At 63.5% G+C, this 18999-nt stretch overlaps 1 protein-coding gene across 8 annotated transcripts in view; it reads left to right on the top strand.

The window, feature by feature from the left end:
- Positions 1–18999, top strand: part of BAIAP2 (BAR/IMD domain containing adaptor protein 2) — a 66606-nt gene that overhangs the window by 16959 nt on the left and 30648 nt on the right. For all 8 annotated transcript variants that reach the window (XM_044921808.1, XM_021680925.1, XM_021680929.1 and 5 more), the window contains exon 3: positions 1487–1573. In XM_044921808.1, the coding sequence (XP_044777743.1) occupies positions 1487–1573 (87 nt within the window). The remainder of the gene's footprint in view (positions 1–1486; positions 1574–18999) is intronic.

Here is an 18999-nt window from a genome sequence, read left to right on the forward strand (position 1 = left end):
GCTGCCCTCCCTCCACCCTGCCCCTGCCCCGCAGCCCTGCACACAGGGACGCTGCCCCGGGAGCCCGCCGGTCCCCCGCAAGAGAGGAGGCACAGCTGCTCCTCAGAAGGTTCTGCCCTTCCTCAAGCTGAAACCCTGCCTGTAGGGTCTTAAAGATAACGGCAGGTCCCAGGCCATGGTGATGATCTCTGTGCCTGCCAGGAGCTGAGAGCCAGCTCGGCCTCCGGGCGAACGTCCCCTATCAGGTCTGCTGCCCTGAAACACTCTGCGAGCAGGACGGGCACCCGGTCTGCAGGCTGGTGGAGAGAAGAGGCAAGAGGACGGGGCCTGGGCCTCGGGTCCTCCGAGCAAAGCCCCTCGCCGTGCCCGTGGGGCAGGACCGGGCTCTCATCTCTCCCTGGCTGGGGCTGACTTCTGCGCACCACGCACGTGGGGCTTTGCACGTGATCCCTCTCTGGAGCCGCCATCCGTAGGACTCTTCTCACCCTCTCCTGGCTTCCTCATGGGGGGACATCACCTCACCCCCAGGCAGCCCTTTGATGTGAGGCCAGGTTTCCTTCCAGGTCTTTGTACACCCACTGCAGATCCCCGTGAGGCTCTCGGGGGGCTGTGTGTGGAGAATCCGGGCTCTTCTGCTGCCCGTTTTCCCGGACTGGCCTGTGGCACCGGGCCCAGCCGGCCACGTCAGCACCATCCCCTCAGCTGCATTCGGCCTCCCCCATGCCACCCCTGTGCCAGGCTTGGCTTTGATCAGCTTTAAGGGGCCCACCCCTCCTGGCAGCCGACGCAGTCCAGCCGGTGGGGGCGCCGAGGGCGCGCTCCTGGGCATGCGCTTCATTGGAAGCCACCTAAATAAAATGTGATGACGTGCCCAGTTAGACGCCCCGGCCTGGGTTCTGGAGGGAGCGGATCAGATGTTGCTGTCCCGTGGCTGGCCCTGTCCTCCCCCCAAGACTGTAGGGTGGGCGGGCCCCCGCGCAGACGAGGTGTTTGCAGGCTCGCCCAGGGTCAGCGGGCACAGGGCTCTTCCCTGGGGTGCCAGGTGCACATCGAGTGCGGCCGCAGTTGCCATGGGGCAGGCCCTTGCCGTGGCCTCCGCTTGGAGAGGTGAGGGGCACTGTCTGTCCGCAGCTGGCTGGGGGTCTCTGTGCGCACAGCTTCGTGCTGCCTCCTGCCTGGTGGGGTCTCGTCTCATGTACTTGGTGGGCCCTGCCACCCCTCACCAGATCCGGGCGCTGGTGACAGTACCCAGCAGTTTGCCTCGAGTAGCCCTGGGCCTGACCGGGCACCACGTTCTTGGAAAGAAAAGCAGCTCTCACAATTGCAATGAGAGAAGGACATCAGCCAGAAATGGGGAGCACTCAGCCCAGGCGGGAGGGCCGTGGAGCATCGTGGGGGGCTGGTGTGCACCGCGACCCCTGTGTGGGTGCCGAGGGTCTCGTCCGTCCATAGGACGGGCAGTAACCGCCCCTCTCTCCTCTCCCAGGTGTGACCTACGCTGCCAAAGGCTATTTTGACGCTCTTGTGAAGATGGGTGAGCTAGCCAGCGAGAGCCAGGGCTCCAAAGAACTCGGTAAGACCCCGATGCAGCGGAGACCCCAGATGGCCGCCAGGCCCTCCTCACGTATGCCCGGGCGGGGCTGGGGTCCTGGCCTGTGTCTGGTCCTACTTCCACTGGGGATCAGGTTCTCGTCAAACAAGAAGCTTTTCTGAGAGACCGTGACCCTCAGAGCTGGCGAGGGCACCCAGCTGCACGTGAGTGCTGCTCAGAGCACATGCTGGCGGGTCGGCCCCACGAGAAGCGCAGCGTGGGCTGAGGACACGGGCGGATCCGCTGGCTGGTGTGGGGCGCCGTGTGGAAGCAGGGCTGAGGTGATGGGGAGCATTCCTGGTATTACAGGGAGATGGGACGCCGACTCCTCGCGCAGGGTGACCCGGTTTTGTGAAAGGACACGCGGCGTGCGTGCGTATCACACGATCAGCTGAGGGAAAGGCCCAGGAGCGTAGCAGGTGGAGCTCTTGGGATGGGTCATTCTCTCTCTGCTTTCGCTGTTTTGCAAATTTTGTACCGTGAGTTCACGTCGCTCCTAAGCCAGGCGCACAGAAGGAAGCGGGAAGGTCTCCCTCGTGTGCCCAGAGACCCTGGGCATGCCGGCAGCTGTGGGGCACCGGGTGACAGATGCAGCTATGGAGACTTCTGGGGCTGGGGGCAACAGGCTGGGCGGAACGCGTGACCAGGGCCAGACCCTGCACGCAGGCTGGGCTCTGCTTACATGGGTGGCGGGCGGGCTTTCGTCCAGCGTCCCAAAGGCTGTGCTGCTCCCTAGCTCTGGAGGGAAGCCGTCTGGCCTCCACGGTCACCGAGCTGACCTGCCCCTGGCAGAGGCGGGAGGATGCGGAGGGACTGAGGGGTGCTGAGGGGGTGAGGGGTGCAGGCGCGGCCTCTCTGGAGATGTGCGGGACACTCAGGCTTCGGAGGCCTGGACTCCTCTGTGACAAGGGGCGCCTATGGACCAGCCGGCCCTGGGGCTCAGAGGCCACACGTGGGCCTGCCTGGTACTGCTGGGCCTCCTGGCTACAGCTCTTGAGGGCACGGTCTGGGTCCCAACCCCCTCGGAGGGGAGTCGGTGTTGTGCATGACCCGCGTGAGTTTGCACACAGGCTCCTATCTGCGAAAGGGGCATTTTACCGTGGTGGTCAGTCACGTGGCTGCTGTAGGGCCAGGCCCGGTGGTCACACTCACAGAACGGCAAGGGTCTGCCCGCGGGAAAATGCGCGTCTGTGTGGCCCCAGGATGAGGGTGGGCGTGTGCGAAACTGCGGTGAGGGCCCAGGGCTTCCTGGTGGCGGAGTCCAGGGTGCTGCCCTACCGCAGGCCCGGCGAGCGGCTGGGTGGCCTTGTGTCATGGAGCCGGGCAGTGAGACAGGGAGCACGCCGGGGGAGGGACGGCCCCTCATGGCTCCGGGGGCTCAGCCCGGCTCCGGCTGGAATCAGGGAGCTTCCACTTTGCTTCTGTGGGTTTTTGGACTCTGTCCTGAGGCTTTCGTGGAGCGTGGGGTCCGGCACCCGGTGGAAGGCTCCTTTGTGTCCACAGAGGTGGCAGCGAGGTGCCAGGCCAGCTGAGATCCGTGTCCTCTCACCACGCGCTCTGGCCACAAACGTGGGGCTCCCTTGGTCAGCCAGTTCTCCCGTTCTCTGAGCACCCACAGGTCGGGCCTGCTCTGACACCATCCCCCTGGAACAGCACGTCCCTAGCGAGCCACACTTCTGTTGGACTTGGCTACAAGTCAGGGGTTCCCGTGAGCCCTTCTCAGGTTGGATGATTTGCGAGAACAGCTCGCACCTCTCAGGGGAACGCTTACTTACGTTGACCAGTTTATTCGGAAGGGTACGACAAAGGATACAGTTGAACAGCCAGACAGAAACATAGGGTGGGATCTGGGAGGGTCCCGAGCTCAGGTACTTCTGTCCCCGCAGAGCTGGGGCACCCCCCCAGCAGGTGGGTGTGTTCCCCACCTGGAAGCTCTGTGAACCCCGTGGTTTAGGCATTTTTGTGGAGGCTTCGTCCCGTGGGCACGGTCAGTGCCTCAGTCTCCAGCCCCTCTTGTCCCTGGAGGATGGGGTGTGGCTGAAAGTCCAGCTTCTGGTTGTCGGGGGTCTTCCTGGAGACCAGCCCCATCTGGGAGCCCACCCAGAGTTGCCACATTAGGACGAAAGACGCTCCTATCACTCGGGGCTCCCGAGGGATTTAGGGGCTGTGTGTCAGGAGCCAGGAGCACAACCCGTGGGGATTTCTTCTGGTGTCAGCCCTGCTCCTGCAGGCAGATCTCTTCTTCTGGTAATGGCTTTAGTGAGACGTGATCCACATGCCGGAAACTCGCCCGTTGCAAGTGGACAGTACATTCACAGACCTGCACAGCCAGCACCAGCATCTGGTTCCGAAGCTCGACCGTCACCCACTCCAGCCCGGGGAACTGGAGCCCAGGGGCCCTTCCTCCAGCCCCCAGCGGCCACTCATCCGCTGTCCCCTCTGTGCCTTTAGTGGCTCTGGACATCGGGCGGTGACCCGTCATGACCTTGGAGTCTGGCTTCTTTCTGCCCAGGAAGTTAGCATGTGTTCGCTGGCCTTGGGTGTTGGTGGACTCGTGTGGTGTGTGCCGTTCGCTGATTTTGGCCTGGCTGCTTTTATCCGCAAAATTATCGTGAGAGTCAGCCGCGTCTCTGCGCATGCCAGTGGTCCCTCACGCCTCGGCGCCAAGGGCTTCCCGCTGGGTGGGGGCGCCGGCTTTTTCTGCCTTCTGCTGAGCGACGTCTGGGCTGTTTCCAGTTGGGCGTTTCCAGATTTGCATCTTGCTCGTGAACCAGCGGCACGCTGAGCATCTTTTCGTGTGCCCGTTTCCCTTCCTTGGCTGGGTGTGTGTTCACATCCTTCTCTTCTCTCGGTGGGGTTTTTGTCCCGTGATGGAGTTGTAGGAATTCTCCGTGTTCCAGGTAGGAGCGCTCCGTCAGGTGTGCATCTCCCAGATGGTTTCTCCCAGTCTCGTTGGCCTTTCATTTCTGCACCGGTGTTTGAGGAACAAACGTGTTTGATTTTAGTGAAGTCCAGTTGATTGATTTTTTTCTTCACGGGTTTTTATCGCTATTGTGATCCTGGCTATGATTTTTATCTTTGCTTTTGTCTTCATTTGCTTCGTTCTCGGTGTGCTCCTGCTGATTCATCCGCAGACCCTTGGACACGGTCCTGGTTAGTCCAGCTGTTTCTTCCCCTTGGGAGCGCGCCCCCCCAGCCCCATCTTACCACTCGCTCGGACCCCTCCCGCCCGCCCCCCTGGGCACCAGGCGTCCCTTTCCCAGTCCCAGGACTGTGTGCTCTGGGTCCTGTTTCTCCCTCAGTTGGGGGATGCTCGGTGCGTACGTGGGGAAGTACCTGAGCCTTCGTGTGTCTGCATCTGTGTCTCTACTTGCTGAAAGGCTAGGCTGACTTAGAACTGCAGGTGGGATGCGGTCTTGCCTCCGGGTCCCGTGACCCCCAGCGTTGGTCTGTTGCTTTCTTCGATGCAGGGTGTTAGTTTAGGGTGAGTGTTTCGTGTTTCTTCTCCTGGAAGCGTTTGAGGTCTTCGTTCTTGGGGTGTTGCAGACCTCCCGACCCCGTGCCTGTGTGTGTGTTATGGGGAGGGTGCAGGCGGGGCTGGAGATCACAGCATCCCCGAGGGGTGGATAAGGTGTGCGGCCTCCGGGGCCACGGGTGGGGTGACCAGGGGCTGGCGTTGAGCTGCAACCCGGGGGCAGAGGACAGGAGCAGGGGACGCACGCACAAGTGCAAGGGGGCCCAGATGAGGCTGCTGGGGGCTTGGAAGAGGCGGGGCTCTGGGAGGATGGATTTGTACCTTAGGAGGATGCCCCCGTATGGTCCCCCGCAGCGAGTGCACATGCTGGCTGCTGTAGAACGTTCCACAAACACCGTGAACGCCGTGTTTCTCTGTTCTCTCTTCGGCAGTTGGGTTATTCTGAGTGGGTTTTGCCGCTCTGAACGAATACGTCCACAGGACCTTGATGCCGAGCCCTGCCCCACGGTGACTTCCACGGCTGCCCTGCTAGGCCACCTCAGACGTGGTGCCAGGGCTGCCGGGCAGGCGGCCCCGGGCGCTCCCTGCTGTCGGCCTGTCGTCCTGTCATCCTCCGGGACGGGAGTGAGTCCGTGGCCTTGCGCCCGGCTTGGGCGGGTTCCGTGAGTCTTGGCTGCGCTCTGAGTGACGCTCGGCACAGCCATGTTCTCTCTTCACGCTCTCGTGCCACGTCTGCGTGGGCAGGACCCCCCCAGGCTACCCTGACCCCTGGGCAGACACTGCAGCTACCGGCCACTTTGGCCAGCCCGGCCCTGGGCTTGGGGAGGCACAAGTCATGCCTCTCAGACCCCAAGAGGCAGTTATTTTCATTTGGTATAACTTGGGGCGTCCGAGGTGCCGACGTACCAGGGGCAGATGATGCCGCCAGGGGGACACCCGCCCTGGGCTGTCCCACACGGTGACCTGCTGAGAGAGGCAAGGTCTTCCGGGCCCTTCTGAGACTCTTGCCTCTGCTCCCTGCCTTGAGGCCCAGGTGGAAATTTCACATTTGGGATCCTTTGTTCTTGGCTAAGTATGGACAGGTTGGGGTTCGGTGGCACATTTTGGCCACTGTCCCCATGGGACAACGTCATCGGGGTTTTAGGTGTCGAGGTCACCCACCGAGGAGATGCTTCGTCCTGGTCCCTCAGTTCCTTGGTCCCATCAGTCAGCGGGTAGCCAGGGGCATCGGTATGGGCTCCCCTCCCCTCCCCTCCCCTCCCTGCAGGCTGGTGAGGACCCCAGCTGAGGAGCCCGTGCGGGTTCCCGGATGATCCTGCATCTTGGGCCCTCGCTGACAGGCTGTTCAGTCCGGCCAGGGGCCCCGTGTGTGTGCATGCGTGCTCTGTGTGGAGAGAACACCCGTCCCCCGATGACAGGTGCGGGTTCCTTCGTATGTTCCAATCTTGGGAGTTTCCCGTTCTGATTAGTGAGCCGACGAGGCGTGCACCGCGGCCCCCAGGACGACCGGCCGGTGGGTTTCTCCTGTAGTTCGGCTTTCTGTGGTTGCGGGCTGTGAGGCTCAGCATGCTAACTACAGTGCGGTCACGTGTTCCTGAGGGGCTAAACCTCGTCCCCACGTGGTGACCTTCGCTGTCCCTTTGTTAAGTGTTGAGTTTGGTTTCCTGCTCCTCTTCCCGTGTACGGTCCCCACGGACTTGCTGTTTCTGATCATTTCCTCCCGGCAGACCTTTCCGCCCAGGATGGGAGGGGAGAGCAGTGAGTCCTGCTGTCTGGGAACCAACCAGCCTCGGGGGGCAAGCGCCCGGGTGGGGGGGGCCTGGTCCAGGCACCGGGAAGGAGCCACCAGGGCTTTTTGACCAGAGGTTGTTTTCAGAAATGTCATCTTGCCGCCCAGCACAGTGGGGCTTCATCCGCCCTCTGGCTGCTGACATCCTGCCTGGGTCTCCGGTATGGCCCCCCGGGGGCTGGAGGTCAGACACCCTGGCCGCTCCCTTTTGCATCCTGACCGCTCTGGCCCCCCGTTAGGATGACGTGCGCAGACCCTCATCTGACTGCCGTGCAGGACGCCGCACCCCAGCCCACTCCCCCCCGCAGAGCCTGGCGCGTGCCTTCCCCGCCCAGAGTGAGGGTCTTGAGCAGCATGCGCCCCTCCGAGATAAACCCCAAAGCCGTGGGAGGGGAGAGGCTTCGGCCGTGTGGTTTCCCACTTCTGAGCGAGAGCCTGGTCCCCAGCCGGCATTTTGTGCTCCCAGAGCCCCAGGCTCCGCCTCTCTCCGTGCGCAGGAGGCGGGCAGCCGCTCTGCCTTTGGCCCCGCTGGTCTCTGTGCCCAGGTCCAGAGCTCGCAGGGATCCCCACTCGGCTTCACTAGGACCACCCCCCCCCCCCCCCGCCCTGCAGCGAAGACTGTCAGGCCTTCACTTTGATGCCACAGGCCGCTTAGGGAGTGCTGGACGGCCGCGTTCAGAAGCTGCTTGCGGCCTCTAAGCCCCTCCCAGCAGCCACCCACACTTGACCTGTGCAGCTGCCCGAGGCTCTCAGACCTCCACCTTCAGGGCTTTGCTGAGGCTCGCCCCGGTGCCACCTCCCGCCCCGCCACGGGGTACTTACAGAGCCATCCAGCCTCGGATCTGCGCGGACGCGAGCGGCTCTAACGAGGCCCTGCTCTGCTCAGCATCCCCGTGGTTTCTGTGCCTGCTCGGGCTCGGTGGCCGGCGGCTCCGGCGATAGGCCTGCCCACAGGGGTCCAGAGCTCCAGGCCAGTCCCTGGCACGTGGCCCGAGGAAAGGCACCCTGACCGTGTGCCTGTCCCAGGGCCCTGCATGGGGCTTGGGGGACTCGCCCCATCTGAGAGTGGGTACAGCCCTTCCACCCGCATCTCTCTCCATCTGAGTTCCTTGGAGGGTAGGCAGGAGGCCCGGTGCTCTGGCCTCTCCCCGATCCGTCCTGACCATGAGTTGTTAGAAATGCCATCAGCCTGATGTGGGAGCACAGCTGTTTCCAGAAGGCTCCCATGGAGGAGCGGGTCAGGTTCTCTTCACGCTAAAGGAGGCTGGTGTTTCCATGGCTCGGTGGAGGCACGTGCTGTCCGAGCACCTGCCTGCAGAGGGCTGAGCCAGGGAGGACTCACCGCGGAGGCCAGGCCTCCTCCAGGCTCTTCGCTACTTTAAGGGTTAAGTGATTGGACGTTTCAATTCAGGGAGAAGCAGGAAGAACAGAGGAGAGAGCCCTGGTGCCGTCTCGTCTACGTCCCCCTGATGGTACCTCGATTCTCCTCTGTCCCACTGTGTGCACCACAGGCATGTGCAGCCTTGGGTGTGTGTGTCCCCCTGTCCGGGTGTGGAGGGGCTGGCTCCTGGGCCCTCGGTGGCACTGTCATGCTGTTTCCCCAGCCTTGGCTCCTGGGGGAGTCAGCCGCTGCTCGGGGCCTCCGTGCAGGGGAGGCTGCTGTCGTCTGTGGTGCACCCAGGTACGGCGTACCGAGCACCCCCCACCCGCTGGACGAGGCCTGCAGCCACCGCCCTGGCTCATCTCTGCAGGGCCGCTGTGTGCCTGGAGCCGGGTGGAGCCCGGGGAGGGAGTGGGAGGTGGGGGCCAGAGTCCCAGTGCACCCAGGCTCCTGGGACGCGTGTGAAGGGACTCGGGCTCTTGGTGCTAGAACCACGCAGGCAGAAGAGGACCACGTCGCCTGTCCTTTGGCCTTCCCTGCCTTTGCAGGGAAGCCTTCTGGAGGGTTCCAGAGTTTTCACTAAGGTGGCCCTGTTTAAAGAGAAGTTGTGGTGACAGCGAGCGGGACAGAGCCTGCGCTGAGCCTCCGTGTCCCCTGCACGTGGCCACGCTCTCGTCCCAGCCCGCCCTGTCCCGTCCACGGCCTGCTCCAGTTGCCTCATCTGTATGAACGGCCGTTTTGTTTCTGCTCTCTGCCCTTGAAGTGGCTGCTTGTTTGAGACCTGGGGCATGTGTAGGGCCGCTGTGGACCCGCGCCCGCACCCCCGGAGCGGCCTGCTGGGCGCGGCCTCGGAGCGGGATGCTTGCGCTGGGAGGCGGCCTGAAACCGGGCCTGCTTTGGCCCCTGAGTCACTGGATTAAGGAAGGTGTGGCCAGAACACTGCCCTGCCCTTGGCCGGTCTCCATCTGCGGTTCCCGAGTGAAGAACCAGGCCAGGGTTCCCATGCCGCCCGTGGAGAACCCCCTGCGGGATTTGGGTGCCTCGTCTCAGTCCCGCCCACAGAGCTGGCTTTTCTCAAACTTGGCGTCTCTCTTAGAGGCACGGGTGGCCTGACCGTGGTGTGGCTGGAACGCAGGGGGCCCAGCACAAGGCCCTTGGCAGTGTGACCCCAGGGACCTTGCAACTGTGGCTAGAGGGCCCTGAAGGCAGAGGTGGTTCTGAAGGGCGCTGAGCCTGCCCGCCTGCTCGGGTTCCTGTGATCTCATGAGGCCCAGAGGTGGTCTGGCTGCGTCCCCCCATCCCGTGTCCCTGGCCATGTCTGGCAGAGCCGACCGCACACCTGGCCGAGGAGCTCACACGCGTCCCTGGCTCCCCTTCCAGCACCTGACAGCAGTCAGTCTGATGAGCCACCTGCTGTCGGACCCTGACAGCAGAAACCTGCCATGGGAGCGATTTCACATGCCTGAGGGGCCTGGCTCAGAGCCCCCGTGTCGCCCAGCACCTCGGCCCATCATGCCTACATCCTGCCTTTACCTCCCCTTCCCGGCAAAGGCTCCCCGCACTGGCCCGTGAGGAAGTGCTGGGGCAGAAGCAGTCGCTGGACCGGAGATCAGGACCATGTCCTTCTGGGCTTCCTGGGCCATAGGGACCTGTCAGGACTTGACACAAGACAGCTCTTCATGGGCTCTGTCCTCCTGCTCAGCTATGTGTGGACACTAAGGGTCAAAGCTAGCCTGGGAACAAGCCTTGCAGTCTTGGGCTGCGTTCCCTCGGCCCCGCTTGGCAGCGCAGGCCTCGGGGCCGAGCGCAGAAGGGGCTGGGACGGTCTAGGGGGTCCCTTCTCGGGGGCCCCTGGGCTCAGACGACCAGCTCACCTGCCGGGGGCCTCCAATGTACCAGCCTGGCCAACCCTGATGAGAGTGTAGGGGCCGGACTGAGCCTTTGCCAGATGTTAGTAAATGTCTTAATCGGATCCCTGTCTTCTCAGTGGTGGCTTTGGTGAGAGCGGGAAAGGTCTTTCAGCATGTTTTCATGTCCCTTGGTGTCCAAGGACCTGCTCTGGGGCAGGAATGTCAACAGGGGACAGCAGTCTGTGGCTGGCTCTCATCCTGAGGACAGGCTGGGACCGAGGGGCCTCTCGCCTGGTTACCGGGGTTCCTGCTTGGAAGGGGCAAAGAGGAGCCTTCAGCCATAGTTCTATCTTGAGCCTGTTTCCTGGGGTGACATGGGCTGCCAGGGTCTGTGAGGACCTGGCCCGGGGCCTCTGCTGGCAGCTTGTTCCTGCTCTGACCCGTCCCGTGTCCTAGCCACAGAAGCCTCGTGGAGGCCTCGTAAACCCCACCCTGCAGCGGCATGCCTGGGCCAGCCCTGGAGTCCCGGGGCCCAGCGCTCTCCCACGGCGGCCAGTCTGGCCCCGAGACCTTGTCCTGGGACCCCACCACGTCGCCCCCGAGTCGAGGTGCCCCACGGAGTATGTCTGAGGAGGAGAGCAGCTCCCTGGTTTTCTCCCTCTGGCAGGAGCTGGTTTCCAGGGGGTGGTGGCCCCGGAGCCTTGGAGGCAGTTCTCCACCCTTCCCGGGGTGCCAGCCCCTGGGGGGTGCAGGTCCCTGGAGTCCCTGGCGTTGGCAGAGGGCGGGCATGTCAGGGGCAGTGTGACACCCTGACCGTGGCGTGGCGACCTGGTGTGCAGATGACCGGTTTCCTCCCGGCGGCCTCTGTCCCTGTCTGTGTCTTGCAAGAGTTCGGGCAAGTCAGTGCTTGAGAAGCTGCTCTTAGGAGAGCCAACATGCACTTGGACAGTTAACGAGGGAGCACAATGAGCAGCTTCGTGGAGAGCTGCTGTCACTCACGGAGGAGGGTCCTCAGTGGGGCCTCGTGAGGAGCTGACAGCGGCCCCTCCCCACAGCTGGGGGCACAGCCTCTCCTTTGCTCTGCGCCAGGGGCTCTGCATGGCTGCTGGGGGTGTCAGTGCCCTTCAGGCCTTGGGCCTCGCTCTGTCCACTCCGGATGAGGTCCCGGGGGCCTCCTGTGACCCGGTGTCGGGCTTCACCCCCCCAGGTGACCTTGATCCCTGGGGTCTGCTCTGGGGAGAAACATAGGAAGAAACCTTGCGCTGTGTTCACACTGCAAGTGTCCTGGCACGTCGCGCCAGGCAGAGTGAAAGACGAGGCTGAGCGGTGGCGAGCCCACTGGAGACGAGCCCCGGTGCGCGCATGAGGTGGGGAGAGGCTGTGTGGGGTGCTGTCCCCTCTGCCTCCCCCCAGTGGCTGCAGATGCCTCCCTGGGCCCACGCCGTGTGGTCCACGGGGAGAAGGTGATGGACTCAGCGCCCCCGCCAAGCCCCGTGCCCACCCGTGCGCAGCCATGGGTTCACGCCTCCTGGTCCTCCTGCCTGGGCGGGGCCCTCTGAGGCAGCACCCTTGTCATCCTGGACGGGGGCCTGGGGCCCCCGCCTGTGCCTGTGGGGGCACCTGAGGATTCGGCACCAGGAGGCCTGGGGCAGCTGGGATGCTGAGAGCCCCTCAGACTCGCAGGCGTGGCCGACGCCCGACCTGGAGCAGGGGGGCGTGAGGCTCAACGGCCGGGGGCCGCATGTGCCCAGCGTCACCTCTGCCATGAAGGCCTGGCGCCCGGGCGGTCTCACTATGGTCTCGCTGCGCCTCAGGAGAGCGCCTCGGTGAGCATCGCTGGCTGCTGTCATCGCCATGGCAACGCCGCCATCGATTTTTCTCTTGCCTCCCCCCCTCCAGCTGCCTTCTGTGAGCTGGAGAAGAACCCACTTCTCCCAGGGAGGGGCTGGTGGCCGCGGGCCAGGAGGGTGGGGTCCCCTTCTGCTGTCTGAGCTCCATGTCGTATCCTGGGCGTCCTGACGGGGCAGCGCCCCCCAGCCCCTCCGCTGTGTTCCCCGTAGGAGAGCACTGTATTTGTGCCTTGTTCGGGTATATGCTAATTAGGTCCCGGAGGCGCCTTCCGCTCTGGAAGCCACCAGAATAACAGAGCAGTATGGATATTTGCCTCAGAAGGCTCCAGAAGGTGCTGTGCTCCCAGCCAAGCGTGAGCAGCTGACCCCTTGGCTCGGAGCCCCTCCTGACATGGCAGACACCAGAGACCTGAGCTTTCGGTGTCCTCGGTGGTCGCTGGTGACCGCAAGGAACACCATGATGTCTGAGTAGCCACGGTGTGTCCCTCCCGCCGGGTCCGTCCAGCTCCAGGAACACCAGGCTGGACATCAAGTCACCAGAGGGAGGTCAGATACCTTCTCTGTACCCTCCGGCTCTGTCTGGGGCTCTGAGGACTCTTCTGGCGCGTGGCTGTCCCCAGGAGGAGGCAGAGACCGTCAGTGAATCCCACCGGCCCCAGCATGGCACACGCACGCACACGCAGGCCGTGTTGGGCTCAGCTCTGCTTCTCCAGGGCTGGTGGCTAGATGCCTGGTGGCAGTGCCCAGGCAGGGTTGGGGCTCCCGCAGGCCCGTGGCTGCCGCGGTCCCCCCTGGACTCTGGGTCCCAGCCCCCCAAGAGCCCCGCTGAATCACAGGATTCCACCGGCCTGACTGGCAAACAACACTCCCTTCTCCCGAGGGCTCCCACCCTGTGGGCTCACCACGGTCCACGCCCTCACCCCCACCCTGGCCTCAGCCTCGCGCCACTCCTCCAGCGAGGCCCGGGTGGCTCCGGCCTGGCCAGACTGCTCTTGATCAGAGAGTGCACCTCTCTAATCATAACTTGTGGCCCCTAGGTTCTTGGGCTCCCTCCTGCTTCCCACAACCCCTGCTCCCAGTCCCTCCCAGGCCACCCCAGCCCCTGCCTTGAAGAATCCTGGGGGCTGTAACCCCTGGGCCCGGGAGGGCTTCGGCCTTCGAGGGCAGCACCTGCAGCCCGGGGCCCTTCCTGCCTCTGCCGCGTGGTCACTTCCAGTGGTACCGGGGCATGGCTGCCCCTGATCTGGCGCACAGTTTAACCCCCGGGAGGGAGGAATGTCGGCCACTTGAGGTTGGGGTGGGGGCCTTGGCAGGTGGCACACATCTCCTCTCAAGCCCCACTGTGCCAGCCTCCTGTGCCCTGGGAGGGGGCGGTGGGTGTGTGCAGGGCCCTCCCCCAGCACCAGTCCCGGCTGCTCCTGGGGGCCTGTCTAGGCTGAGAGAGTCTAGCTGTGTTGGGGTGCCAGGCTTGACTCTCCCCTGGCTGCAGGCTAGCAGGTTATGGGATTCAAATGGAGGGCTTATGGCAGCCCCAGGGAGACCCTTAGATGAGATGGGGCCTGACTCGGGTCCCCAGGGACCTGGGCTCGCATGTGCAAGGCCTGTACCTCTGGGTGCCCCCCTCCTGGAAGCCGAGTGCTTTCTGTGAGCCCCCAGCGTGGTCTGAGAGCGCTGATCTTCCCGAGTGGCCGGAGGGCCAGGCGCGTGGCCTCGTCACTCTCCCCTGTGTGTAGCGTTGCTGAAGATAGCCCCTTCCTTGTAGCCTCGGTTCCCCTGGGCTCCCCCCGACACTGCCTTCGTGCGTGGCCCCCCGTGCACAGCCCCTCTCGTCCGCAGGCGCTTGGGACCCCCTCCCAGGCCTGACTTTGTCACTGGGGATGAGGGGCATCAAGGGTGGGAGGGAAGGAGCCGCCCGTGGTGCCCCCCGTTGACGACGAGTGGTGGTGGCCATGCTGCAGGCGCAGGCCTGGCCCCAGGGGTACTGAGCGTCGGCCCCAAGCTGGGGCTTTTCCCGTCTTCTGCGTGTTTCCTGACCCGCTTCAACCACCATCATGTTCCTGCTTGCGGGGGAGGGTGTGCGTTGGCGTCAGGGTGGTGCTGCCCCCAGATCCCCTGCTGTCACTGTCACCGCTTCTTGCGGAGGCCAGCGTGTGTCCGGCCCGGTCCCACGTGGCTGGCGGGCCCAGCCCCCCTGATCAGGAGGTGCGCCGTCTTACTGATGTAATCACAGCACCAGGTACAGACGTCCGAGCTTAAGCCATGAGAAAATGAGTTCAGCCCAGAGCAGCCCTCCTGGGGCTCCGCCCGCAGGCCCCTGCCCTGTGAGGGTCCGTCACCCCCCGCAGGTCGCCCTCGCTGATGAACACCCTCTGGTCTGTAAGCTGGTCTCTGCCCCGGGGCTTGTTCCCGCTGTGTGTGGCAGTGGGTTCTGGAGGCCCCAGGTTGGGGTTGGACCCTCCCTCCTTGGCCCCCGACTCAGGGCTCAGCTAGCCTCTGCCTCAGAGATCGAGACTGCCTTCCCTGAGGGCCCCCAAAAGTGAAAAACAGAACTAGCCTACGATCCAGGGGTCACACTACTGGGTGTGTAGCCGGAGAATACAAACACGCTAATTCAAAGAGGTGCGTGCCCCCTGCCGTCTGCAGCAGCACCGTTGACAAGGGCCGAGTTCAGGCAGCGGCCCCAGTGTGCGTCGACTGGCGAACAGAGAAGGAAGCGGTCTGTGCACGACGGACTGTTACACAGCCAGCAAAAAGAATGAAATCCTGCCATTTGCAACAATGTGGACGGAGCTGGAGGGTATTATGCGAGTGAAGTACGTCGATCAGAGACAGACAAATACCGTATGATTTCACTTACGTGTGGAGTTTAAGAAACAAAACAAACGAGCAAAGGGGAAAAGAGACAAACCAAGAAACAGACTGCTCACTACGGCGAACACCCTGACGGCTACAGAGGGGAGGTGGGGGGGCAGGTGACGGGGCTTCGGGAGGAGCAGTGGCTGACGCCTGGAAGTGTGGAGTCACCGTATCGTACCCCCACATCTAATCTTACACCGGACCTTAACTAACCGGAATGAAAAGAAAGAAACCGCCCTCCTGGGCCGCCTCCACTTGGGGCCTCCGCTTTCTCTCCCTTTCTTGGATCCATCAGGTTTTACACGTCCCACACTGGGTTGCCTCTGGACCTGTCAGTGTGGAGGTGATGCTCAGCGGGCCTTGGATCCAGGGGGCACACCCAGCCCTGGCCTCCGGCAGCCGCTTCTCCACACTGAGTTGCTCACCTTCACGGTGGGGTCAGCTCAGGCCGCAGGCCTTTGTGGGAGCCGTCCCCAAGCTGGTGTCCTCAGACCTGTGTGGCCCTGGCAACAATGTGTTCTTGTGTAAGCCTCAAGGGCTCGCACCCTGGTGAAATGCCATCCCTGCTCCTTGGGGGTTAGGCACTGGCGGGGTGGCCGGGGGGGGCTTTCAGGCAGACCCTGGTCCCTACCCCACCATCGCGCGTACGGATGGATCGCCGTCTGGGCGCGAGGGAGCCCCCAGGCCCAGGCCCCTCCCCACTGGTCTTTTCGCCAGTCTGCCACATTCCCACTCCCGTTCAGCTTCTTGTCATCTGAGGGTTATAAGAACACGTCGTATCTTCTGCAAAAAGAAAAAGGAAAAAACCAAAAAGCCAGCATGAATCTTCACAAATGTTGGTGTCGTGAAGGCGTGGGAGGGCTGTGCAGATCCAGACGAAGACCCCAGCACCCGAGGAGCAAGGCACGAATCCCGGCACCGCACGCGTTCCCGGGCACCTGCCTGGGAGCCTGCGGAGGACCGAGCGGTTCCGAGTGCTTGAAGCCGGGTTCAGATGGACAGAATGCGGAGTTCCTAACGGAGAGACACAAGATGGCCGTGCGGTCCCGGCTGGGGGGAAGCTCGCGGACGGCCGGCCCGCATTCCGGATGCGCCGTGTGGGCTGTCGAGTGGACAGGGTCCGCTTTCCTCGTGGGGGTGGCGGTGCTCCTCTGGTGGCAGCAGGCCCTGCTCGCAGAGCGTGCGTGTGTGTGCACACACAGCAAAGCAGATTCGCAAACCCCGGGGGCCAGGGGACCCAGGTGGTGGGTGGGCGGGTATGTATTATTCTTGCGCCCTTCGGAAGGTTCAGAAGGTCGGGCTGCGAGGAGCGTGTGTACCGTGCTCTAAGCCATGGGGAAGACGGCTCACTCGAAGCCGTGACTCACGGCCCTTTGGATGGCCCGCAGTTCCCACTGTGTTTACCCAGGGCCATCAACGGAAACGTCTGGGTGGGGCCGTGGGACCGGCCTCAGACGTGCCCACAGGGGAGTCCCGGGTGCCAACCGGCTGCTGAGGGGGCCCGCCTCACACCTCTGGCTCCCGTGGGAGGCGGGTCTGCGCCTGTGCTGGTCTTGGGTTCAGAGAAGCTGCCGGACGGGTCTCCCTGCTGCCGGCCGCTCCCTGTGCTCGTGGTCTCCGTGCCCCATGGTGGCCACCAGGAGCCCTGGGACCCCGAGGCCACGTCCCCATCCGCTGCCAGCCCCGCGGACTTGCAGCCCTGCTGTCCGGGCCCATCGCCTGTGTGTGTCTCCCAGGAGAGTGCAGGGGCTCCGGGAGGAGGGCCTCTGTTCACCGAGTCCCCTGGAGCAGCACCTGGCACAAAGCGGGTGCTCACTCAACAGCCGTGGGCCCGACTGCAGAGGATGAAGTGTGAGCAAGCCCCCAAGCTGCGAGCCACTCACCTTTACCTGCATATGCCAGTTCTCATGCTGGGACACCGGCCGGGTGTCTGTACCTTTAAAAAACGGGTGCGTGTACTTCTTTGTAGTTTCCGAAGGTTTTCCTGGTTCTGAGACACGTCACAGGTGTGGTCTTACGACCCTGCATGAGTGTGAAATGGCTGAGTACGTCCCACTCTGTGTTGCCTGGTGGCCCACCCTCCACGCTGTCCTTCTGGCAGTTCCGAAAGCCCCCTGGGATGCGTGGCTGATGTTTCTACGGCACCTGCTCACAGGACACGGCGGTACGCCGGTGGGCACTGTCTTCTCCCGGGTTCCGGCCCGAGAGCCTCGGGCCTGCCCGGCTGTCCCCCTGCCGTGAGGCCCCTTCACCCGCACCTCTGTGTCTGCGGCCAGGCTCCCCATTCTCGCACCCTGCCACGCTCCCTCTGTGCGGCTGGAGTCCCTTGTTTCTGCCTTTTTCTCTCCTTGGTGGGTACCTTCAGTCCCCAGGGGCTGGGCAGCACCTGACTCTGGGGCCAGCTGGGCCCCTCCATCCTCGTCCTGGCACTGAGTTTCCTGCTGGGGCCAGTGCAAGTTTTTGAGGGTCTGTCGGGACTTTTTCTGTAAAAGCAGTGTGACCGAGTCCTGGTGTCCCCTCCCGCCATGACCCCAGGGTTTGACAGAAGCCAGTGCCCACTCTCCCCCGAGGACAGCCTCCGCCCTCCTGCCCGCCCGCACGGCTCTGAGGGGACGGCTGCCTAGTCACCTGGAGCGGCCGGGACATCAATTCCTCCGAGAATCTGCAGGTTCACTTGTGGCATCCAGGCATCAGGCTCATCTGGAGGAGCCTCGGGGGGGCCTGTGGCTCTGGACTGCCCAGCCTCTGACTCCCACGCGTGGTGGCTCTGGCCCGGGAGGCCCTGCTCTGCTTGGCTGCTCTGGGGTCCACCGGTCTAGGAGCGGTTTTGCTGTAAGCAGGTGGGCAAACCGCAGAACGGGTGTTGTGAAGACCAGCGCGTGCAAGAGAGCGCAGGGCTGTGGTGCGGTCAGATGCCCCCCGACGAGGGCGGAGTGTCGCAGCCCTGCCAGCACCTGCCTGAGCCGGTGGCGTCCACCTGTCCGTTGACAGACGGAAAAACAGCAAGCACTCGATCCCTGTGCCGGGTGTCGTGCATCCGTCAGAGGGGGTGACAAGCTGACCCGCTGCCACACACAGGAGCCTACAGAACGTGCTCCATGGGGAAGCCAGGCACAGAGGGCCATATCTGCGTGTACGCTTCCATTTACGTGGAACGTCCAGAGCGGGGAAACCCATAGAGACGAGGACTGATGGCTGCGAGAGGCTGGAGGGATGGGAGTTCATGGGGACAGATTTTTTTGTGGTGATGGAATGTTCTGGAATTAGGGGTGGTGGTTGCTCAAGGTTGGTGCATGTCCTGGAGGACAGAGTTGCCTGTCAGGGGGCACAGAGGCCTGGGCTCCGGCAGCTCCATGTCCAGCCACCCCGGCTCCAGCACCATGTCCTTGTTGGGGGCCCTGTCCCCACTGGAAGGCTGGACACTCTCTGGCCTGTCACCCCAGGGCTGGGCCACCACCCTGAGGCACCAGACACCCTAGCTGGCTCCCAAGGCCCCCCAGCCCATCTTCAGCTGCGTGTGGACGTGTCCACGTGCTCAGGCTCCCAGGTCGGGCATGACTGTCCCACCGTTGTCCTGTGTTAGCCCCACGAGACAAAACCGGCTGAAGCCCAGCCAGACGTTCCCTCCACGTTTCACTCCCCACAGCGGCCTGTGCTGGAGGGGAAGGTGAGCGGCACGTCCCCGTGTGTCTGTGAGCAGGTGCAGCGTGTGTGCCTGTGTGTGTGTATCTGCGTGTGTGTGTGCATGCCTGAGCGTGTGTGCACACGTGTGTCTGTGTATGCGTGTGTCCCTGTGTTTGCATGTGTGTGCATGCCTGAGCGTGTGTGCCTGTGTATGCGTGTGTGTCCCTGTGCGTGTGTGTGCATGCCTGAGCGTGTGTGCACACGTGTGCCTGTGTATGCGTGTGTCTGTGTTTGCGTGTGTGCGCATGCCTGAGCGTGTGCACACACGTGTGTCTGTGTGTGTCCGTGTTTGCGTGTGTGTGCATACCTGAGCGTGTGCACACGTGTGCCTGTGTATGCGCGTGTCCGTGTTTGCGTGTGTGCGCACGAGTGCCTATGTGTGTCCCTGTGTTTGCGGGTGTGTGCATGCCTGAGCGTGTGTGCACACGTCTGTCTATGCGTGTATGTCCCTGTGTTTGCACGTGTGTGCGTGCCTGAGTGTGTGTGCACACGTGTGCCTGTGTATGCGTGTGTCCGTGTTTGC

The sequence above is a fragment of the Neomonachus schauinslandi genome, chromosome 15 (genome assembly GCF_002201575.2).
Source record: "Neomonachus schauinslandi chromosome 15, ASM220157v2, whole genome shotgun sequence".
In the NCBI taxonomy this organism is placed as follows: Eukaryota; Metazoa; Chordata; class Mammalia; order Carnivora; family Phocidae; genus Neomonachus; species Neomonachus schauinslandi.